General features: G+C 37.3%; 6 protein-coding genes across 6 annotated transcripts; 5 read left to right on the top strand and 1 right to left on the bottom strand.

Moving 5' to 3' along the window:
• The first annotated feature begins 219 nt into the window (after nucleotides 1-219).
• LOC139431236 (uncharacterized) lies at nucleotides 220-1,179 on the top strand. The gene has a single exon (XM_071198876.1). It carries the CDS (start codon nucleotides 220-222, stop codon nucleotides 1,177-1,179), a length of 960 nt encoding a protein of 319 aa, XP_071054977.1.
• Nucleotides 1,180-2,280: 1,101 nt separating this feature from the next.
• Nucleotides 2,281-4,117, bottom strand: LOC139431235 (uncharacterized). The gene is made up of 3 exons (XM_071198875.1): nucleotides 3,574-4,117; nucleotides 3,082-3,151; nucleotides 2,281-3,019 (listed from the first exon to the last, which is right to left on the bottom strand). Exons 1-3 carry the CDS (start codon nucleotides 4,115-4,117, stop codon nucleotides 2,281-2,283), a joined length of 1,353 nt encoding a protein of 450 aa, XP_071054976.1.
• Nucleotides 4,118-9,634: 5,517 nt separating this feature from the next.
• Nucleotides 9,635-10,204, top strand: LOC111420865 (uncharacterized). The gene has a single exon (XM_023053911.2). The coding sequence runs from the start codon at nucleotides 9,635-9,637 to the stop codon at nucleotides 10,202-10,204; it is 570 nt and encodes a 189-aa protein (XP_022909679.2).
• Nucleotides 10,205-11,677: 1,473 nt separating this feature from the next.
• Nucleotides 11,678-12,292, top strand: LOC111420866 (uncharacterized). The gene has a single exon (XM_023053912.1). It carries the CDS (start codon nucleotides 11,678-11,680, stop codon nucleotides 12,290-12,292), a length of 615 nt encoding a protein of 204 aa, XP_022909680.1.
• A 231-nt stretch (nucleotides 12,293-12,523) lies between these two features.
• Nucleotides 12,524-13,547, top strand: LOC139431234 (uncharacterized). The gene is made up of 2 exons (XM_071198874.1): nucleotides 12,524-12,984; nucleotides 13,370-13,547. The coding sequence occupies exons 1-2, from the start codon at nucleotides 12,524-12,526 to the stop codon at nucleotides 13,545-13,547; spliced, it is 639 nt and encodes a 212-aa protein (XP_071054975.1).
• A 164-nt stretch (nucleotides 13,548-13,711) lies between these two features.
• LOC111420867 (uncharacterized) lies at nucleotides 13,712-14,431 on the top strand. Its single transcript, XM_023053913.2, has one exon. The coding sequence runs from the start codon at nucleotides 13,712-13,714 to the stop codon at nucleotides 14,429-14,431; it is 720 nt and encodes a 239-aa protein (XP_022909681.2).
• Nucleotides 14,432-23,732: the final 9,301 nt, after the last annotated feature.

The raw sequence follows: 23,732 nt of genomic DNA, 5'->3' as shown, positions 1-23,732 counted from the left end.
CGCACTGATCCAAGAACCTTGGGTTTTAAAATCCAAGGTCTGCGGTTTCAGTGGTTTAAGCGGTTTTATTTTTAGCTGCCCTGCCACTAATCACAGGTCAGAACTGCCATTTACGTACCAATACACGCAAGCGCTCATCTGTTGCCTCAGCATACAGGAAGAGACGTTACGTCGATCAGAGTACGGTGTACCATCAACCGAAAGGTTAAGGAAGTAACGATGGCATCAGTATACCTCCCGTATGAAGACCAGCCTCCATCTCAAGGATTGGAAAGGCTGGCCGAGGACGCGAGGAAAGGTAACTGGAATCTTGTCATCGGATGTGACTCTAATGCACACTCAACTGCATGGGGCAGTGCTGATGATAATGGAAGAGGTAAGTCCCTTCTTGAATTCATTTTTAGCAGTAATTTAGATATACTTAATCGAGGCTCTGAGCCGACATTTATAACCGCTAGAGGTCAATCAGTCATCGACATCATACTCGCTTCGATGGGTATCTCGTCTTCGATCCACAATTGGACGGTTTCCGACAATGTTTCAATGTCCGACCATAGATGGATCACTTTCGATCTTGGTACCATAAAGATTGGAAAGAACCTAAAGCGTAACCCCAGAAGGACGGATGTGGGCGTGTTCAGATCCTTGCTAACTGGGTGTTTGAGCGACATTGGGTTGCGTAAGCCAACTGGAAGCTTTGAAGTTGAGAAGTACCTAAATACTATCAGTGACTCCTTAATGGAGGATAAAATACGATGGGCCATCAACAGTTTCTCGCCGTTCAAAACACCAGGACCAGACAGTATTATACCTGCCCTTTTACAATGGGGTTTGGAGGATTTAGTACCTCACCTGGCGGAAATCTTCCAGGCATGCCTGGCACTGCGCTATATACTCAGTCGGTGGCGTGAGGTCACAGTGAACTTCATACCAAAACCGGGTAAGCTTGATCATTTCACACCGAAATCGTTTAGACCAATCAGTCTCTCCTCCTTTGTTTTGAAAACTCTGGAAAGACTGTGTGATCGCTACATTAGAGATTTCTGTCTTCCAACTAAACCAGTAAATCCTAATCAACACGCCTACACTCAGGGCAAGTCCATACTAACAGCTCTTCACTCAGTGACCAACTTTGTTGGTGGAGCGCTGGACCTAAAGGAGCCCTGGGTGTTTTCATAGATATAGGGGGATCTTTTGATAAAACAACTTTCTCTGGTATTAACGAAGCCTTGTTAGAGCATAATGTTCCACCGACTCTTTGTGGTTGGATTGAGAACACTCTTAAACATAGGATAGGTAAGAAACAGAATTAAAATCTATACTGATGGTTCAAAGAGACGGGAAGGAGCTGGAACCGCAGTCTTCTCGTACGATTTCCGACTCCACGTATCTGAACCTGTAGGTAAAAGTACCACCGTCATACAGGCGGAGTTAATCGCCATACAACTTGCCGCTGACGTTATTGTCAGATCCAACTTGGTAGGTAAAACTTTTACAATTTATACTGACAGTAGACAAGCTATTTTGGCCCTAAGTAGAATAATAATTACCTCAGGACTTGTTATGGGTTGTCATCTGACATTGGAGAAGGCCGCAGTGCATAACTGTGTTATACTTCAATGGATAAAAGGACACTCGACTTGTTCAGGTAACAAGCACGCTGATAGGCTTGCCGAAAGGGCTGCCAAGCGAGCGCCATGTTCGCCTGAACCGATAATCGCTCCGTCCTTATCAACTCAGATTGAGATAATTAAAGATTTTACCCACAAAAAGTTTATGAACTGGGGAGATATGGTTAAGGGCTGTCATCTGTCTAAGGAAGTATTACATTATCCTTCAGCAGAGGCAGCCTTGTCTTTCGTAAGGCTTGGTAGAAACGCTCTACGAACTGTAACGGGACTCGTCACGGGTCACTGTAAGGTGGCATCAGGAACACACCTCTGAGCTGTATCCTAGCCTTCGAAAATTCCTTAGGCTGGTTGATGTAGCCGGAGAGAGTGTAGGAGGACGTACAAGAGGCTCGTTGGGGCCTAGGTGCTGTATGCGTAAGCATACCCTCCGCTTTCCTACAGACATACACAGGTAAATGGAAGGTAATTAGGATGTATTTTAATTGAGCTTCTTTTGAGTGTATCCAAACTAAAAGCGTCAATTTGTTATATTTAAACAAGCATCTTTATTCGTAGGAGGTCAACTCAGAACTGAGTTAAAACAGGTTTACATAACGCTTTAATACACTACATTATCTTCCCCTAAAAAAAATAAAATAAACATAAACTGTTATTCATAACATAATCTATCCACAGGTTTGATCATGCGCTTCGGACGGTTAGTAACTAAAGTTTCTGCGCTTTCGTTGTTGCAAGAATTTTCGCTACTGGGATCTTTAGACTCATTATTATTATTTGAACTTCCAGAACTATCAAAAGGAATACGTGATTCAACAAAAGTAAATTTTCTTATTTGATTTGTATGTCTTTTCCACTTCTTCTGTAATTCTGGAATTTCAACTAGATACGTACGATTTCCTATCACTTTAACGATCTTTCCTTTAATAAAATCTGGCTTATTTACAATTGCGTAATTCTTAACTAATATAATTTTATCGATTTCAAACTTTGTATAATTCTTTCCATTACTATATTTTACTTGTTTTTCTTTGACTCTTTTTACCTTTTCAGCTACATCGTTAATATCTTTATTACAAAACTCGTTTTCATTATTGGTAAAAGGTAAAAATGAAGAAAATCTTGTTCTTAACGAACAACCAAACATTAAAATTGCTGGACTTACTCCAGTAGTACAATGCGGAGTATTACGGTAATCGAATAGAAACCGACACAAAAGACAGTTTAAATCACCATCAGTGTTATTTAAAAGTGATTTTTTTAATAAATTTTTAACTGTTTTTACTACATTTTCAGCAGCACTATTAGACGATGGGTGATAAGGTGGACTAGTAAGGTGTTTTATATTATTTTTCTTTAAAAACATTTCAAATTCATCAGATACTAATGATCTGCCATTATCCGAAACCAAAGTTAAGGGCAATCCAAATTGTGAAAATAATGATCTTAATACATTAATTGTAAAGTCGAAGCGATATTTGACATTGGAAAAATTCCTACCCATTTAGTGTAAGCGCCAGTAACTACAAAATAATACTTTTTATTAAATTCTAAATAATCCACTGCAATCTTTGCTAGGGACCACTAGGATTTGGCTATGGAGAAACTGTTGTTTTAGGCGGGTTGTTGCTGTGACAACAACAAGCTTCGCAATTTTTGCTAACTAATTCTATTTCAACGTCTATATTTGGGAAATAAAAATAACCTCGCTCTGCTGGAATCACTATTCTATGATTCCACATAACGCAATCATTCTCAACAAAAAATTCAAGTCTTTTAGATAAGGCTTTAATTCTAAATAATTTATCTTTTTGGGCCAACCTTTTTGTATAAATTGTTTAACTTTCTGTAAAATTTTATCGTTCATTGTCCTATTCTTAATAAGACCAAAATTGATATTAAAATGGTTGGAATTATTAATAAAAAAACTATACGTCTTTCTTACCAAAATCATCTTCTCTGACAGGTAACCAAGATAACCAATCTGTACAATTTAAATTTGATTTAACATACTCAATTTTATAATTGTAAGCTGCTAAAATGAGCGCCCAACGCCTTAATCTATTAGCGGAAAGCTGTGGAATAGCTTTATTTTCGCCGAAGGTTATTAAAAGTGGCTTGTGATCGGTGACTAATGTAAACTTATAGCCGCACAGGTACTGATTAAATTTCGTTACGCCGTAAATAATTGCTGACCCTTCTCTTTCAATCTGTGAGTAATTTTTTTCTGCATCAGTTAAAGTTCTGCTAACGAACGCAATAGGTTTCTCTATACCGGATGGGAATCTGTGGCTCAAAACAGCACCAATGCCTACAGATGAGGCATCTACTGTTAATTTAAGCTCTAGGTCTGGATTAAAATGAACCAATACTTCTGTTGACTTCAAAATTTCTTTAACATGACTAAATGCCTTATCGCAATTTTCGTCCCAATGAAATTTAACATTTTTCTTTAATAAATTATACAATGGGTTTAATACAGTTGACATATTTTTTATAAATGAACCGTAATAATTAATTTGGGAGTTTGGGGAAGGTTTTATAAATTTGGGAGTTATGTTTTGGTTAATTAACTTAATAGAGGCTAAGCCTTTTCCAACAAAATCCTAAACATGAATTAAAAACATTTTGATATTTTTTTACCAATTTATTTAATTCAGCTTCGCAATTAATGTAATTAATATTTGAAAAACCAATATCGAAATTTGCAAGAAAATCTCTACCAACTAATGGCGGACCTCCATTTTTCATTACATAGATATTTAATTTAGCGGTTTTATTTTTAAATTCTACCAATACTGACATAACACCTACTGGTTATACTTGTGCGCTATTATAAAAATAAAAGGTTTTATTGGATGCTATCAATTTAATACCAGAAAAATGTTCTTTATATAGTTTTTCAGATATACATGTTATTCCACTACCGGAATCAATTTGAAATTTTATTAATATCTGTAAAATTTGTAATAAAATACATCTTTTCTTTACCAATACTCTATTCCGACTAAACCTAAAAATGAAATGTAACAACACAAACATGTGTTCACACACAAAAACCAGTCTTACAAAAATAACCCATATTCTACAATAACGTTAACGTAAAATGGTGGTTTATGATTTTCAGATTCAGAATTAAAAATGCAAAGATCGTCTTGATCGTTATCTGATTTATCGTCAATAAAATGACGTTTTTTATTTGATTTATATCTATTATTTTGATTATAAACCTTGTGACTTCGTCGTATATATATATATATACCGAGGGATCAAAAAAGCCGGTCCGCTAAAAACTACTTTCCCAAGCGCTTGATACCAATACTTACTGTCCCCATCACAGCCTCCTCCCATCTCTACTTGTTTTTAATTTTCAACGTTCTTATTAGTCGACGAGGTGATATCGATTTTTAGTTTCAATGGTTTCGATCAGCTGAGCTCAGAGTCGTGTTCTTGGTTTTGGCGTTTGGTATTTTCAATATTTCATTATGAATTTATTGCGGTTTTATTTAATATTATCTGTCTTTATTAAGACAAAAATTCGATTGTGATTTTTCTCTAAGGTAAATAATTATTTTATTTTAAATCGGTTTGGTATAAATTTCGTTGATTTATTTTTAGGTTAAATCATGCCGTTCACCTTAGAAGAAAACAAGTTTCAAAGTTTCTTCTCCAATCTTATCTTCGAAATGGAGTAAAAGATCAAAATGGGGTATGAAAATATTCAACAAGTCTTTGTGTAGAGGAATTTAGGGAGACATGCCTGGAAAATGTAGTGAATTACCTTATGTCATGACATTAGGAAAGTTGTCAAAGTGGTTTGTTACAAGAATTCATTGAATAATTACATGATGATGAATTGGAAGAAGGATTTTTTCAACATGACAATGCAACTGCACAAACAAACAAAAGATTCCTTCATGAATTTTATGATGATTGAGTAATCGGTAGAGGATGTTGGCCACCACACTCACCCGATCTAACCCCACTAAATTTCTTTTTATTCGGTCATTTCAAAAATTCTGTCTACAAAGACCGTTTACAGACCATAGAAGAATTGGAAGATGCAATACGACACAATGTTCAACAAATAACTGCAGAGCAACTTGTACAAGTCTTCGATAATATGAAAAGAAGAATCACTTTATGTTTAGAAAAGAATGGTCAACATTTTGAATTCGTTTTATAATAAATAAAACTTCTAAACCTTTATTTTTATAATAAAATAAAAGATCTTTTTTTGATTTATGAAATAAATTAATTACAAAAGCATAGTTTAAAGGGTTTTCTTTTTATTAATTAATCCTTTTAATTATTTCCATCATAATTTAAATTTACATCCACCAATCTAACCCAGAGAGAATTTATTTCGAAGTTTGTTTAACGAGAGTAACATTTTTAATTTTGTGCGTGTGAGTTTTTAAGGTTATGTTTACTAAACTAAAAGTTTCCTCCCATTTCCCCACCATTATTAAAACAAGTGGAAGGAGGGTGTGACCGCTGTGACGAGGGCAGTAAGTATTGGCATCAAGCGCTTGGGAAAGTAGTTTTTAGCGGACCGGCTTTCTTGATCGCATTGTATATATATATATACAGGGTGTATCTGAATGATGTGCCCAAACTTCAGGGAGTGATACTTTAGCCAATTTTAGGGGAACTTTAATATATAAACCATGGGCGACTTCGACTCCCCTGCGGAGCTACACCCCTCCAAAAATGGCGGAAAATTTTGGTTTAATTTTTTTTTCTCAAAAACCATAAAAGCTAGGAAAATGAAATTTGGGGAATATGTTTAACTCATAATAGGGCACGTTTTGACCTTATTTGTACTTTCAACCTACCCTTCTAAACTACAAAACGTAACCACCCTCGTTCAATTTATGCCTAGATTTTTATTATGAAGATGATAAATACATTGGAAAATTTTCAGTTAGATAGATAAAACTATTCTAAAACTTTCTTGTCTCTCTGATGTTCTTCTAAAATTTAATAATTTCTGAGAAAAAAAAAAAATTAAGCAAACACTAACTGTTAAGCTGTAGGGTTGTTAATCGAAAGTTGGAATGAATTTTTAATGAAAAAATCTTAGTATGCTTTGCAATCTTTGTCAGAAATATTTTTGACGTTTAAATGTCAGTGGTTTTCTTACTATTATTATTGTTTTTCAAATTAATTTTTGAATGAAGTTCTATCGCATTTACACTCGTTCACTCGACGATTCAAAATTTTAAATAAAACAATAATAATAGTAAGAAAACCACTGACATTTAAACGTCAAAAATATTTCTGACAAAGATTGCAAAGCCTAGAAAGATTTTTTCATTTAAAATTTTGATGGCTTACAATCGATGTACCTGCCGTGATGTGTGGCAGGGTATTCTGGAGTGCGGAATCAGTAGCTGGAATTTATCCGGATTGGGGGAAACTCTCCATTGTTTTAAACCATGCTGACGTCTTGTTGTACAACTGCTGCAGATGTTCAAGGGCAACTTGGATGTTTTTAGCATGTGTTATTAACGTAGTGTCGTCTGTGTGTTGGAGTATGTCTGGGTTTATTGTATTAGTGTCTGGTTGGTAAATATCGTAGCTATAGATATTGTATAAGATCGGTGATAGAGGGGATCCTTACGGAACTCCTTGGAGGGTAGAGAAGGAGGACGGTAGGGAATTTTTAACTCTGATGTTCCACGTCCTGTTGAAGAGATACTCGTCTATAATTTTTAAATATGGTACGGGAATTTCTAGCTGCCCCATTTTAAATAATAGATCCTGGTGCCAAACTGTATCGAATGCCTTGTTTATATCCAAGAACAAAGTCGCGGTTTTGGATTTTGGCTGTTTGAATGTTGTTAGTGAGAACAATTAAAGGGTGGATTGTGGATTGTTTAGGTCTGAAGCCGAATTGGTGTATAGGGATTTTGTTATTTGTGACATTAATAATTCTAGATTTGATAATGCTTTCAAACATTTTACCGATCACAGGTAATAAAGTGATAGGACGGTAGCCTTGTGGCAGAGAGTGGTTAGCACCAGGTTTGGGGATTGTAATAACTATGTCCTTCTTCCATATAGGTTGAAATATGAATTTTTGTATGCAGCAGTTATACATGTTGCGGATTGCGTTCTGTACTTCTAAGCTAAGTTGTCTGAGTAACTTCTTGGTTATAAGATCAGATGCGGGGCATAAATTTTTTCCTTTGGCTAAATGTTCGTCATATTCTTCTGAGGTTATTTCCGGTATTTGATCATGTTTGTATTTGGATATATTCAGAAATCTTGTGTACCACTCGTTTATAGAAAGTTGGTGTTCATTATCGTAGTCACTATTTGGATTGGGAGTGAAGGAATTTTCGAAATGGCAAGTATGTGGCATTTTTGTTGATCTGTACTATATTCTGTGTTGTTATGATATAACGTTGGAATGTCGCCGGTTTTCTTGTATTTTGTCACTTTTTTGATTTTTTGCCAATATGTTTTTCCGTGGTCTGTTTCGATTTCTTTACATACATTTGCAAACTGTTCAGGTAGTATGATATGGAAACAATTGATAAATACGTTTGCAAACGTAAGTTTCCATGATTTCGTACTGCTAGCTTATTAAGTGGTGGTGCCCCATCGTGTCGAAACCATTTAAGCAAATGACGTGTCTGCAGGAGCAATTCATTCAACATATTATCGAACTCGTTCTGTGGAAAGTGAAGATAACGATCTCCGTTTAACGTATCATAAAAAATGTACGGACCAAGAATTCTTGAACAAATGACACCGCACCAAACATTAAATCCAAACTTAACTTGAGGTCTCCTCTCTTGTACATGATGCGGATATTCTTGCATCCATAAATGTTGATTATTTCTATTAAACATGCCGCAGTTTTTAAATCGTATTTAATCTGTCCTCAAAACTTTAATCTAAGCTATGATCAGCTTCACACATGTTAATAAACCATTCTACACGCTTATTGTAGTCATCTGGAGGTAGTGTTTGGGAAACTGCCATTTTATCTGAATGAAATCTATGATTTTTTAGTTCTCTTACTGTTAAGAATTATTTTGTATTTAATGCAAGTAAGGTTGCCTACATAATTTTATTTTTGTAATTCTGTGTATTAAAATACAAGTTTTTTGGTTTTAAAAATATTATAAAATAGCCTACGTGCTCGAATGAAATACACACTCGAATAAACACTCTCGAATAAACTCGCATCATTACTTCGTTTCGAATAATACTTCGTTTAAAATAGTTTCAATTCGTTCGTATTAATCACATTCATAATAACAATAAATAAATCATTTAAAACAATAAGAAGTGTTTTAACCAGCGCTACCCAGCGTTCCGGAAAAAATTGTAACATCTAATGGTCCTTCGAGCTGGATATTTGGGGGAAGAATTTGTCATCGTTAACATTGTCTGAAAATATCGAGAAATAAGAAGTAAAAATCAAATTTGGTATTTGGAGTTTGATTCAACATTACATATTTCATCAATTACATCGTGTCAAATCATTCACTCAATTCATCCCGAAGGAAGCCGCCCTGAACCCATCAAGGTACCCAGGCCACCAGAACGAATACCCACGCCGATTCTAGCAGCCCATAATTGGAAACCACCGACGTGCCAGCCAAACCGGAAGCGACTCCATTTTGCTCATCGTGCTGTAAGTCCCTATCCCCATTTCTTTTCTCCTCATTCGATTTGAAAGAGTTTCGCATTCACTATGAGTCAATTAGAGGGTTTAATTAAAAAGTGAAGCGTGATCAAGGGTAAACTTACTAATTTCTCAAAATTTGTCACGAAGTTTGAGGCCGCGGTGAAAGAAAAACGTGTTGATCATGAGTTGCCGATAGAATTAGAGGAGCGTTATGATAGCGCCGGTAAGTTGCTCGAAGAATTTGAAGGGGTTCAAGGGGATATCGATTGGTTAAGTGCCGACGGTGATGAGACACAATTAGGAGAAAGGGATTCATTTAAGGCGGCTTTTTTTCTCATCTATCGCAAAGGCAAAGCGCATGCTCACGAATAGAGAAATATGCGCTGATTCGGCGTTTATCGTTGGTCCAACACCTGAACAGAACGTGAAACTTCCGGTTATAGATCTGCCAAAATTCGATGGAAATTATGGGTCGTGGTTAGAATTTAGGGATATATTTGAATCATTAATTAACAATAATTCCGCGATTAATGGAATTCAAAAATTTCATTATTTGCTCTCATCATTAAGCGGTGATGCTCGTCAGGTTATCGCTAGCCTTGAAATAACAAACTCCAATTACGACGTCGCGTGGGGTTTAGTGCGCACGCGTTACGATAATTCAAGGGTGTTAATACAAAATCACGTTAAAGCGTTATTTGACATAGAAAGAATTATACCCGAAAGTTTTAAATCCATTCGCAATTTTATCGATAATATTCGGAAACATATGAGAGCTTTAACGTCACTAAATCAACCCACAGACAATTGGGATACCTTAATTATTTACCTCGCGACAACAAAAATGGATAGCGGTTCTAATCGCGAATGGGAGCAGCGTAAAGTAGCGGTCGCTCAACCTAATTTAGACAACTTTCAGACGTATTAAAGGAACGTGCGGATTTGTTAGAAACGTTGGATTGAAGTTCAAATCAACATACTAAAGCAAGTCGTCCTAAATCATTTCTTGTTGCCAGCGACTCGAACATAAAATCTTGCGGTATCTGTAAAAATAATCATTATATACAAGAATGCCCAACCTTCGCAAAACTCACCGTACAAGGTCGTTTGGAGCAAATTAAACGGTTGAAATTTTGTATTAACTGTCTTCGTCCTGGTTATTTCCTACAACAATGCCGGTCAAGCTCATGCAAAAAATGTAAGGCGCGACATTATACCCTTTTACATTTCGAGCGTAACCCCCCGGAGATATCACCACAAGCATCCACATCCACGCAATCATCAAACATAAACCTTTCATCACAAACAAGCGCTCAAACAAACTTTCTACTATCAACTGTTATCATTCACGCGTACGATCGTCACAACAAAAAATATTCGCTTCGTGCACTCCTGGATCCGGGGAGTCAAAGTAGTTTTATCACGCAAGAAACCCGTGAGAGACTTCGGTTATCTGAAACAAAGGAACACATTAGCATTTCTAGCATAAATCAAAATCATTCGACAATAACTGGTTCATGCACATTTAAAATATACTCACATTTTTCTGATTTTTCGTGGAAAGTGAACTGTTTTGTTATTTCCACAATCGCGAATGATTTACCGAATTTTTCAATAGATGCGAAAGCTTTGCAAATTCCAACACATCTCCGTCTTGCGGATCCTTTGTTTAATGTTCAGAATAAGATTGATATGTTGATTGGGGCCGATTACTTTTGGGGTCTACTATGTGTTGGGCAAATAAAGCTTACTAATGGGCCAACTATGCAAAACACCCGTTTGGGGTGGATAATTTCAGGGCCTGTAACTTCTTGTGCATCATATTTAACTACACGGTCGGTATTTTTTAACCAAATAAATAAAGATATTGTAAGTAAACAACTTGAACGTTTGTGGGAAGTCGAAACATTTCAAGGTCCACCTTTATCATCCGCAAATGAAAGAATATGCGAGAAACATTTTTGTGATACCACTCAGCGCGCATCTGATGGTCTGTTTATCGTTAAAATCCTCTTTAAAGATGATTTAAGTAAATTAGGCCAATCATTTAAAAGTGCCGAAAATAGGCTTTTTAGCATAGAACGTAAATTTAGAAGATTCCCTGAATTCGAGCTACAGTATAGAAATTTTATGAAGGAATATCGTGATTTGGGACATATGCTCAAAATAGAAAACCCGGCGATAGAAAATCCTTGCTATTACTTACCGCATCCATGGTGTAATCAATGAAAATAGCTTAACCACCAAGCTACGTGTCGTCTTTGATGCTTCATGTCCCACTACAATAGGCCTTTCACTTAACGACTTGCAATTTATTGCTCCCACTATACAACCAGACTTGTTTAGTGCACTTATTAGATACCGGAAATATACCTACGTGGTAGCCGCCGACATTCGTAAAATGTACCGCGCGTGTTTGGTTAATCCAGAGCAAACTCGGCTTCAAATGATTCTTTGGCGTGATTCGGATCAGGGTCCTATTGACACTTATGAGTTGCTTACGGTCACGTACGGTACTGCGTCAGCAAGTTATCTGGCAACCCGTTGTCTGAAAGAACTAAGCAATGAATGCAAGAATTCGGTAATAGCTGAGGTTATCGGCACTCACTTTTATGTTGATGATTTGCTCACGGGGGCTAATTCAATAGATGAGCTAAATTCAATCGTTAACCAGGTAAAATCAAAATTGAGTGAAGGTGGTTTTGAACTAGCCAAATGGACAACGAATAGTTCCCAAGTAATTCGAGAATTTACACAATCCGTAGAATTGGTAGATCTTGGTAGATACGAGAATACCAGAACGCTGAGGTTGTTGTGGGACCCCGGGGATGATCAATTTAGATATAAAATTACCGAAATGTCTTATCAAAAAATTACAAAACGGTCGATATTATCGGACATTGCGCAGGTGTTCGACCCCATCGGTTTTTTATCTCCGGTCATAATTTCCGCAAAAGTTATATTCAAAAGAAATTTGGCAATCCGGGATAAATTGGGACGATCCATTACCAAATAAAATTCATACGAGTTGGCTCAAATTTCGTGAGCAGTTGACCAGTCTTAATTCCATTCGTATTTCACGCCATATTTCGTTACGGCAACCAGATTATTTCGAATTGCACGGCTTCTCGGCGCGTGTATATATCTTCGAACGTCCAGCGTTGAAGAAGGTGTCGCTGTTCGGTTAGTTTGTGCTAAATCAAAGGTAGCTCCATTAAAGCAAGTTACCGTACCGCGGTTAGAATTGATGGGTGCGCTCATGCTTACGGATTTAATGAGTAAAGTAAAAACGGCGTTAAAGTTAAACGGTACCAGACTAACGTACTGGACGGATTCCAGTGTTGTATTGGGCTGGTTGTCTACTGAGCCGACTAAACTACAAACGTTCGTAGGAAATCGAGTTGCTAAAATATTAGAACAAACGCGTTTCGATGAATGGAGATATGTACCAACAAACGATAACCCGGCAGATCCAGTTTCGTGGGGGGTCGATGCCCGAGATTTATCTTCTTTGTGTAAATACTGGTCCGGACCAGATTGGCTTGCGAAAAATGAAAACATCTGGCCGGTTCGCGAATTTCGAATGGGAAATATTCCCGAAATAAAAAAAAATGTTTTGACAATAGAATTAAATAACCATTCTTTAATTGAATTTTCACGATTTTCTTCTTTGGAGCGTTTGCAAAGAACCTTCGCATACGTATTGCGGTTTGTAAAGAATTGTAAGGGGAAAACTAAAATTATTACTCCTTTAAAAACTATTGTTAATTATTTGTTATTTTATTAATTATATATTTTTTATTATATGTATTTACCCTCACGTTATCAAGTTATCCGTTGCACGGCGTAAAAATTGATTCGTCGTCAACGCGACAGTCGTCGTCAACGCGATAACAAACAAAAAACAAAAATATATAAAATAATTATTCACAACTCGAACGCACGTCTTTCAATGTTTGGCTGTTGCAAACAAATAAAAATAAGGTATTTTTCACGAAAGAAGTTTTTCAACCAGTGCAACCCAGAGAAACCCAGATATTATTTAAACAACTATTGAATTAGAAATTGCTTTTAAATTTATTATTAAATGTAGCCAGCATGAAGCATTCGCGGAAGAATTAGAAAATTTAGATCGCGGTAAAAACATTCCAAAAAAAGAGTCGATTATCAAATTTAAATGCGTTTTTGGATTTTTGGAAGTAACACGGATTATTCGTTTGATCAAAAATTTCCTATCGTTATCGCGAGTAAACATGCATTGGGTCGTTTAATTTTCGAAGCTGAGCACAAGATACTTTTTCATGCCGGTCCGCAGCATTTATTAGCATCCGTACGAGAGCGGTATTGGCTAATCGGAGGCAGAAATCTGGCGAAAAAGGTTGTTCGCGAATGTATTTGATGTTGTCGAGTAAATCCGAAGCCTGTGCAACCACCGATGGGTAACTTGCCTGTCCAAAGAGTAAAGCCAGCGCCTCCATTTTACATAACCGGTGTCGATTATGCAGGTCCGTTCCTCCTAAAAGATAGAAAGGGTAGGGGATCAAAAATGAGTAAGTGCTATGTTTGCCTATTCGTGTGCTTTGTTACTAGAGCGATTCACCTAGAATTGGTGACTGAATTAAGTTCAGAGTGTTTTATTTCCGCACTCAGGCGTTTTGTGAGTAGACGAGGAAGACCGTATCAAATGTTTTCCGATAATGGAACAAATTTTGTGGGCGCGAGTAAAGAATTAGATAGATTGGGTAAATTTTTATTAGAGAACTCTGATGAATTGACAACCATGATCACCGCTAATAAGCTTAATTGGTCTTTTATACCCCCTAACTCGCCTCATTTTGGCGGTCTATGGGAGGCCGGGGTGAAATCGGTAAAATTTCATTTGAAAAGGGTGGCGGGAAATGTTTCATTTGTATTTGAAGATTTTTATACATTGCTCATTCAAATCGAAGCTATCCTTAATTCCCGACCTATGACCCCGCTATCATCCGATCCAAATGATTTAATCCCTACTACTAACTCCCGCACATTTTTTGATTGGTCGAGCACTTACCTCACTGCCGGATCCGAATTTATCCCATATTGGTTTAAATCGGCTTTCACACTACCAGCATATTCAAATGGTCCAACAACACTTTTGATCTCGTTGGTCGCGTGAATATTTGGTGGAACTGCAACGGCGTCACAAATGGACAAGCGACGCCGTCGACCTTCAAGAAGGACAGTTAGTTGTGGTAAAAGATGATAATTTACCTACCTTAAAATGGATTGTTGGAAGAATCACCGAACTCCACAAGGGAAAGGATGGTATAACAAGAGTGGCTTCCGTTCGTACACATAACGGTGTAAGTAAACGAGTTGCCATAAAACTTTGTCCGTTACCCGTTAACTAATTGCTTGAAGTTAGTTTCGCATGCGCAGGGTGCGCAGTAAATTTTATTTCATTTCATTTAATTTTTCTTTATTGTTTATTTGCTGTTATATAATTATCAATTTTTCTTTCGAACATGTTACTTTTCTTTTTTGTTTTTGTTGCTCTTTAACATTGAAAGGGAATCCTTTCAAGGTGGGGGGCATGTTAAGAATTATTTTGTATTTAATGCAAGTAGGGTTGCCTACATAATTTTATTTTATTTTTGTAATTCTGTGTATTAAAATACAAGTTTTTTGGTTTTAAAAATATTGTAAAAGAGCCTACGTGCTTGAATGAAATACACACTCGAATAAACTCGCATCATTACTTCGTTTCGAATAATACTTCGTTTAAAATAGTTTCAATTCGTTCGTATTAATCACATTCATAATAACAATAAATAAATCATTTAAAACAATAAGAAGTGTTTTAAAAGGCGCTACCCAGAGTTCCGGAACAAATTGTAACACTTACGTTCTGACGTGACTGCTTTAGATGCAACTTGTGGTGAAACCGATGCATCTTGATGGATTCGTGTTAATACATTTACTTCTGTCTTGCATCTTTAGTTGGTTTACAGAAAGAACCAACTCGCCCAAATTATCAGCCTCTTCAAAGTAGGTAGAGCAGGCTGGCGACGATCAAAATACTGTTCTGCAGCTTGTATTGCATTTTTATAGCATAAAATGTAATACTCAATGATATCACGCTTTTATTGATTAGAAAAATTCATATTGCAGCTTATGTTATTATAGATTTATTCGAAGGATAAAAGTATACAACACATAATGAAAGTTACAAACGATATTGTAAAAAAATTACTAAAAATTAATGAGCGGGGTTTTACGTTATGTGCAACGTGTTTCTCTCTAAGGCTCGGGGGTTACTGGTTGTAGCACGTGGCCGTTCTCTACCGATCGATACACGCGTCATCGCGCATGCGCCGCTTATCCGGTCCGTTACAGACTCCCCCTCTGGTCCGCCGGCTCGTCCTCGAAGGTGGACCAGGACCCTTCTTCACGATGCTACCCCTTGGCCGTCTTCTTTTCCGCAATTGATGTGCTGGAGTGGGTAGTACCTCGGCTTCTTTGTCTTCAACGTAGGGAGTCAAGTCTGATACGTGATAACGACCCATCGGATTTTTGTTATCATTCACGGTTGCTACCTCGTAACTAGTAGGTGAGTGTCGTCTCAGGATGCGATAAGGACCATCCCTTCGTGGCTCAAACTTTGCGCTAGTCCCTAACTTAGCGTTGCTAAGGAAATGTGTTCTCACCATGACTAAATCCCCTTCCTGGTAACAGACGGTTGGGCGACGCTTAGCATCCGCGTAAATCTTTCTGCGGTCCTGTTGGTGTTCACTCTTTTCTCTAGCTTCCGCTAGAACTCCGGCCAATTTTTTTAAGTATGGGGTCATCTGAGGGACGAAATTCTCTGCGTCGACGATGGCCCTCAAATCCCTCGTGACATCGTCAGGGGTCACTCAGGGGACTTTTGGTAGCTCTCTACCAAAAGTCATGTATGCAGGTGTCGCACCCGTAGATAAGGAAGTGGCACCCGTATGGATGGTAACTTTTCCACCCAATCGCCATGGTCGTCAGCTACTAGAATAGACAGTTGTGTCTTCAGATCGCGGTTTTTTCGTTCGACGGGATTGGCTTCTGGATGATACAACGGGGTGAGAGACTGCTTAATTCCAAGACAATATGTCATCTTCTGCATCACCGCACTAATAAATTGAACTCCGTTGTCAGACACCATCTTTCGTGGCGTACCGTATCGCAAAACGATTTCATCTATCAGGACACGAGCACAGCATTCCGCTGTTGCTTCAATTAACGGGAACAATTCCACCCATCTGGAGGCAAGATCTTCGACAATTAAAATCCATCTGTGATTGTTTGGCGTTGTCGGTAATGGACCAAATAAGTCTACGGAAATCGTTTCAAACCTTTGTGAAGTTACCGGTGTCCTCAACAATCCTGCGGGTTTCAAATTATCAGGCTTATACCGTTGGCAATCAATGAATTTTGCTACATAACTCGCTATCTGTCTTCTCATTCCGGGCCAATAATACCGGGCTGATATTCTCTGAAATGTCTTCTCGACGCCGTAGTGTCCGGCTGTCGGAGCGTCGTGATATTCAAGCAGTATACTTTCCCTTTCATCGCTAGGAATAACTAGTTGCGGATCTTCGGAGTCAGCCTCAGGCACATATCGATACAAAACTCCATTACTAATAATATATCGACGATCAGCCCAATTCGGTAACTCTGGACTGGAATCTTCGAATGACATTATTATTTTCGGCACTTCGGGATCATGCAGCTGCTTTTGTCTCATTTCTGTTGCTTTCTGATTCGGGATGACAACCTCTACATAGCATGCGCAAACGTTTTCTGTCTCTTGTCCGCAGGGTGGTCTCGACAGAGTATCGGCAACGGCGTTAGCCTTCCCGGGGGTATACGTAATTTGCAAATCGTACGTCTGAAGTGTCAACGCCCACCTTGCCAGTCTACCACTTGGCGACTTTAACGACATCAACCACCGAAGCGGTTGGTGATCTGATGCTATGTGGATCTTCGACCCCTCGATGTAACCTCTGAATCTGGTAACTGCCCACACCACCGCCAACGCCTCTCGTTCTGTGGTCGAGTAATTCCTCTCGGCTGCAGTCAGCAGACGGCTAGCGTATTCTATTGGTCGCTCATCTGGTCCTTCTCCTTGTAACAACACAGCCCCTATCGCATACGCGCTGGCGTCTGTTCTAAGGATATATGCTTGGTTCTCCTCAGCTTGCCTTAAGATTGGTGCTGACGTCAACAACTCTTTTAGGTGTTGGAAAGCTGCTTGCTCGGTTTTTCCCCATTTCCATACTACATTTTTCTTCGTTAGGTCGGTGAGCGGTCTTGCCACTGCAAAAAAGTCTTTGATGAATCTCCTATACCACGAGCATGTTTGGAGGAACGTTCTTAGGTGTTTTAGGTTACTCGGAGGAGACATCTGGATGATCGCTTTTACCTTGTCTTGATTGGTCTAGATACCTTCACGGGTCAGAACATGTTCAAGAAAGTTTACCGTTTCGCGCACTATCGAACACTTTTCGCGGTTGGCGCGAAGTGAAAATTTGCGCATTCTGTCGAACACTGCCTGTAGATGCATCACGTGTTCTTGGAATGTCTCGGATATAACAATAATGTCGTCGAAGTAACATAACACTGTGATGTCTTTGAGACCTCTTCGGAATCGGTTGATTAGTCTTTGGAAGGTCGCGCCATTGTTTTTAAGCCCGAACGGCATTCTCAAGAACCTGTAGGTACCGAAAGGCGTCACGAAAGCAGTCTTATCGCGGTCTTCTTCCCGTACGCGCACCTGCCAATAGCCCAATCGTAGGTCTATGGTCGTCATAAATAATGTTCGTTTAGCGAAATGTAGTAAATCCTCTACGCGGAAGAGGGTAGCTGTCACTAACCGTCACCGCGTTCAGTTTTCGGTAGTCTATGCAAACACGTTGTAAACCACCCTTCTTGGGTAGAGTACAACTGGAGCGGCCCAAGGGGACTCGCACTCTTCGATTATATTATCGGCCAACATCTTCTCTAATTCTCTCTGTAGAACTTCTTTCTTCAAGGGACTCATCCTGTAGGGAGGCACTGCTGCACGCGGGCTGTCATTCGTATCGATTCGGTGCTCAGCAAAGGGAGTCGCTTCTCCCCCTCGTTCGAAGATATCTCTGAATTCTCGCACGACGGCATCAAGTTGTTTTCGTTCATCTCGGTTTAAACGCGTACCCTCATCATCTATTATTGGTTGTATCGACCCGGTCCTCCTTAGGATTATCCCTAGGAATGATTTGAGGAACATACTTGGCAAATGGGCGGACCGTACTCGCGTTCTCGCGGAACCACCATTTCCCTTGGGGGATATCTAAAACGATTCCTGCCTTTGCCATAAAATCTATTCCAAGCAACGTCTTATTCTTGGTAGCGTTTAGTAGAACGATAAATCTTTGTTGGAACTTATGATCTTCTATTTGTACATGTACCGTCGTTTCTAACACGTCTTGTACATCTTCCTTTCCGTCGGCTAGGGAGATCTTCATCTTCTTCTGGGTAAAGATGCTTCCGGAATCTCGCAAAACCTCGTACAGCTTGAATCCTGCGACGCTGACTTGTGCACCGGAGTCAACAAATCCCACTCCAGTTCGATAATTTCGATAATTTATTTTTTCATAAAAATATCTATGTCAAGTGGTATATCATTAGAATCGTTGAGAAAAGACATTTTTTTATAAAGTCATGGCCAACTATGGTTTCCATTAGAAAAATTACAAGTTTGTGTCATAAAAAATGGTTTTTTCGAGATATCTAGTTAGCCATGCATTTCATCCAAAAAACAAAAAGCTCATTAAATTGAGTTCATGATAGTGCAATTCTTTCCCTATTTAACCGTCTCTCTATCTTCGCTAGTTTTCGAGATGTCCATACTAAACATGGAAAAAAACTCACCCTGTATAATTAATATAAATATAATTATTAAATTAGGGAAATTAAAATATTTATTTAAAGATAGATTAAAATTATAATATTCTAAATTTATGTAGTTATTATTAAGAGTAAGATAAAAGAGATCAATTAAAAATGTAAATTTAAAAATATAAATATTATTAGTGTAATAATAAATATAAATAATTTAATTGAAGGGGAGAATTTTTCATTAGATACTACACTAGTTATATAAATGAAAAGGACTAATATTCTTCCAATTATAATTAAAAATAAAATATAAGTATATCAATAATTAAGATTTAAATAACCTATTGTTGCGGAAAATTCCGTGGAATGTGGTTTCGGGATAAGGTGGAAGAATTAAATGTTAAAATTCCAAAAGAAAACTGGTTTATTAACCACACTCTAAGTACAAGGACCAACAGCTTACAAAAAATATGCTATCCATTCCCAAGAGGTCACTCGAGTCTGGTGTCACAAACCAATGTGGAAAACCAAATCAAAACCAGACTCGAAGGAACCTCACAACTTCACTAGCTTTAAATTGTGTACCCTGATCAGATAGCAATCTTTTAGGTTTACCTACTTGTAAAAAATAATGTTGCCTAAGTCGATTTAAGGCGGCAGCGGCGGTAGCTTTTTTAATTGGCTTCAATGCTAAATATTGAGAAAATACGTCAACCGCGACGAAAATATAAGAGACACCACCGGTTGAACGTGGTAACGGACCATAAAAATCGATAGCCACCAAATCATTTGGCCCTTCCGGAACAATCGACTCTAAAGGCGGTTTAGGTAAAATGGAAGTTTTACATGATTGATAAAGTTCGCAACCCTTTACTACTTTCTTGACATTAGAGTGCATACCCGACCACCAAAAATCTCTACACAGTGAACACCAAGTTTTATATACTCCAAAATGACCCAAATGTTCGGATAGTACTTTGTGATAGAATCAGTATGTTTCTTAGGAATACACAACCGTAATTCGACCCCACCCTGACGACAAAACAATAAATTGTAACGGAGCTCTATTATATTGATTATTCAGTTTCAAAATAAAACAACATCTTCTCTCGTTCACTACTTTATTAATACTGATTCATTTCGTCCCGTCAAGGTGACCCCTTACGCAAGGCACTCAGGTAGATGCGGAATACACGATAACAAAGGAACAAAGAAATATTTGAACTGACTCACGACATTACCGTGATCTCATACTCTAAATTCGAATACTTAAATAACTATTCAAACCAACACTTTTAAATACACTTATACTTTAACTAATTATTTAATTATTTTAATTAATCATATTTTAATAACGAATAATAAGTATGATATAAATATGAACACAAATAAGAAAGATAAACGATGCCTATACTACTGCCTCTAATAAATTCTAATTTTCAATCGACCATCCTGACCTTTGAGACGTCTTCGTCGCCTTCTTTCCATTGTCTAAAGGTTTGCTTCTGAAACAAATTATAATAGGGACATACACAGCACCTTAATACCATGTTATGGTCCAAACGAGTATAAATTATCTATATTTTACTTATAGATAAGTTCGTTTGTTTCTACAGCTATTTACTATAACTGTCTACAACAATATAATTTTTTATTATTTGTTCATTTTTAAGACCCGGCCTAATAGCATTCACACAGAACTTCTTCTGCCCGGTCAAGAAAATATATTTTATTTGTTATAGTTATCGTAACATAATATATAACTAATATTTTATTATTTTTAAGACGTGGCCATATGGCATTCAGACAGATATTTCTTTTCCGCCCGGTCAACTGTTTCTTTGCTATTAACCTTCTAATAAATCAATTAATTCATCTGTGCTATTTATATCGCTGTCACTATCACTTCCGTCTAGAATTCCACCAGTATATTCTCGTAACTGATCCACAGGAACTACTGCTTGGTACTTTTTATACCCTTTCATACCACGTAACGAGGTAATCTTATATCTGTCATTTCCTATGACACTGACCACTTTATATGGACCACCGAATCTTATTCCTGTTTTTTTGTAGCATCTACATTATTAATACCCGATCCCTTCCAAAGGACCAAATCATTTACTGTGAATGTTTTCGCTTTTTTCCTTTTTGAATCGAATTGTCTCTTCACATGATCTTTTATCCATGTTTTCTTTTGCTTTCACTCTTTCTTCTTCTCTATTGCTTACATTTTCGTTTGCGCACAGATCCCCATGCTTTTTCATCTGATCAAAACCAAACATTAATTTGTAAGGGGCAAACCCCGTATTCGAATTAATTATATTATTGATTCCCCATACTACATTGCTAAGAACATCATCCCACTTCTGAATTGTAACGGAGGAACTGTATTATATTAATTATTCAGTTTCAAAATAAAACAACATCTTCTCTCGTTCACTACTTTATTAATACTGATTCCTTTCCTCTCTTACATAAGGCACTCAGGTAGATACGGAATACACGATAACAAAGGAACAAAGAAATATTTGAACTGACTCACGACATTACCGTGATCTCATACTCTAAATTCGAATGCTTAAATAACTATTCAAACCAACACTTTTAAATACACTTATACTTTAACTAATTATTTAATTATTTTAATTAATCATATTTTAATAACGAATAATAAGTATGATATAACTATGAACACAAATAAGAAAGATAAACGATAACTAAATGCCTATACTACTGCCTCTGCTAAATTCTAATTTATAAAATTCTGAAACAAGATGAATTTACTTTCTTTATTATTAGGTTTTTGGAGCTCTTCAATTATTTTAGGTAGAGTTGGATCGCTTTTCTGAGCCTCAGGCAAATCTTTAATTAATGAGTTCAATTTGTTTATTCTACACCTCATCCCGGCAAAACATATATTATCCGGAACGATAGGACGAATAGGAATATTCTTGGAGAGCAAGAACTCATCGTTCAATCCTGCGATTCAACAAACGCCAAGTATTTAAAAAAGACAAACTTCGATGATCCGTATAGATTTTAAAATGTTTCCCGATAAGGTAAGTACGCCATTTTTGCAAAGCAAATACCACTGCCAACAGTTCCTTCTCAGACACTGAGTATCGTCGTTCCCTGTCTAACAATAAATGGCTAGCATAACTAATTATTTTTTCTTACCATTCACCATCTGGAAGAGAATGGCTTCCAAACTAACATTGCTAGCGTCACATTGTACATCGAAAGGTAAGTCGTACGAAGGTTGATCATAATTACCCGTGATAAAATTTCTCAAATCCCGCGAAAGAAAGACCCAAAATGCGATCAATACATCTCGTAAATGGCGAAATGGCGGTCTTTAAACCAAAAGGTAGCACCTTAAATTGGTAACATTTATTTTCGAAACGGAAACCTGTATATTTGTGATGTTCCAACTTTAATGGAATCTGCCAATATCCCGCAGTCAAGTCGAAAGTAGACATATAAGTATATCTTCTTTGGTTCTAGGAAGCTCATTATCTCCTACCATAACCTTATTTAGACGCCTAGCATCCAAACAGACCCTAACTGAGCCATCTGACTTAACTGTCGTAACCAAAGGACTACAATATGGAGTGCTGCCGCGTTCAATGATACCCCGTTTTTCCATTTTCCTAATTTCGTCCTGGATAACACCTCTGTGAGCTACGGGAACCGGATATTGTTTTACCGTGAAAGGATCTGCGGAGTTGAGAATTATTTCATGCTCATATTCCTGGGTAAGACCCGGTGTTTCGGAAAAAATTACGAAATTACTTTTTTCCATAGAACTTATATTTAAATTGTTTAAGATATTATTGAAAACATCTGATTCGTTATTACTGACTGTTTCACATTTTAAAATGGAAAAATAATAATTAACTGGTTGCTTTACTGCGTGTGGCTATGAGCTATTAGCCAACATAATAATACAATAATTATAAAATTAACTTTTGGCAGACTTTTATTTTGCGTCTGTTGTGTTTTGCATCAAAAACAATTGTGTGGCAAATATAAAAATAATAACAAATGAATTACAATTTTATGTTTTTAAATGGAGCTGCTGCCACAGCACGCTACATCCACTTCCCCTCCTATAAAGAAAGAACAGAAAGAGGGAAAACATTTAGTCAAAAATTTGAATTAAAATTTAAAATGTACTTTTTTAGTTTTATTAATTATTAAATTGTTGACTTCAGGAGAAACGTTTTCGTTCAGAAAGAAAGCCGGTTTCAGCAAATCGAGGCTTACATTTATTTCTTTACTGTCTTTCAATACCACGAAAAATTTTGAAAATCTCTTCAACACTCTGAAGGGACCTTCGTACCTAGGAGACAACGTAGGTTTAATTCCAGTAATATTAATAAATACAACGTTTGACCTGAATAATTCTTTGTGAACAAAAGGTTTTTGGCTGGAATGTATGGTTGACTGAACTGGTTTAATGTCAGCAAAAGATGATTTTAAACGTGATAATAATGGTTCAGTTTCAATTGATGGTTCGGTAGGTAAGAAAAATTCTCCTGGTAATCTGAGTTGCTGACCATAAACCA

Source organism: Onthophagus taurus, chromosome 8 (assembly GCF_036711975.1).
Source record: "Onthophagus taurus isolate NC chromosome 8, IU_Otau_3.0, whole genome shotgun sequence".
NCBI lineage: Eukaryota > Metazoa > Arthropoda > Insecta > Coleoptera > Scarabaeidae > Onthophagus > Onthophagus taurus.
This window is presented reverse-complemented; position numbering and strand designations above follow the sequence as displayed.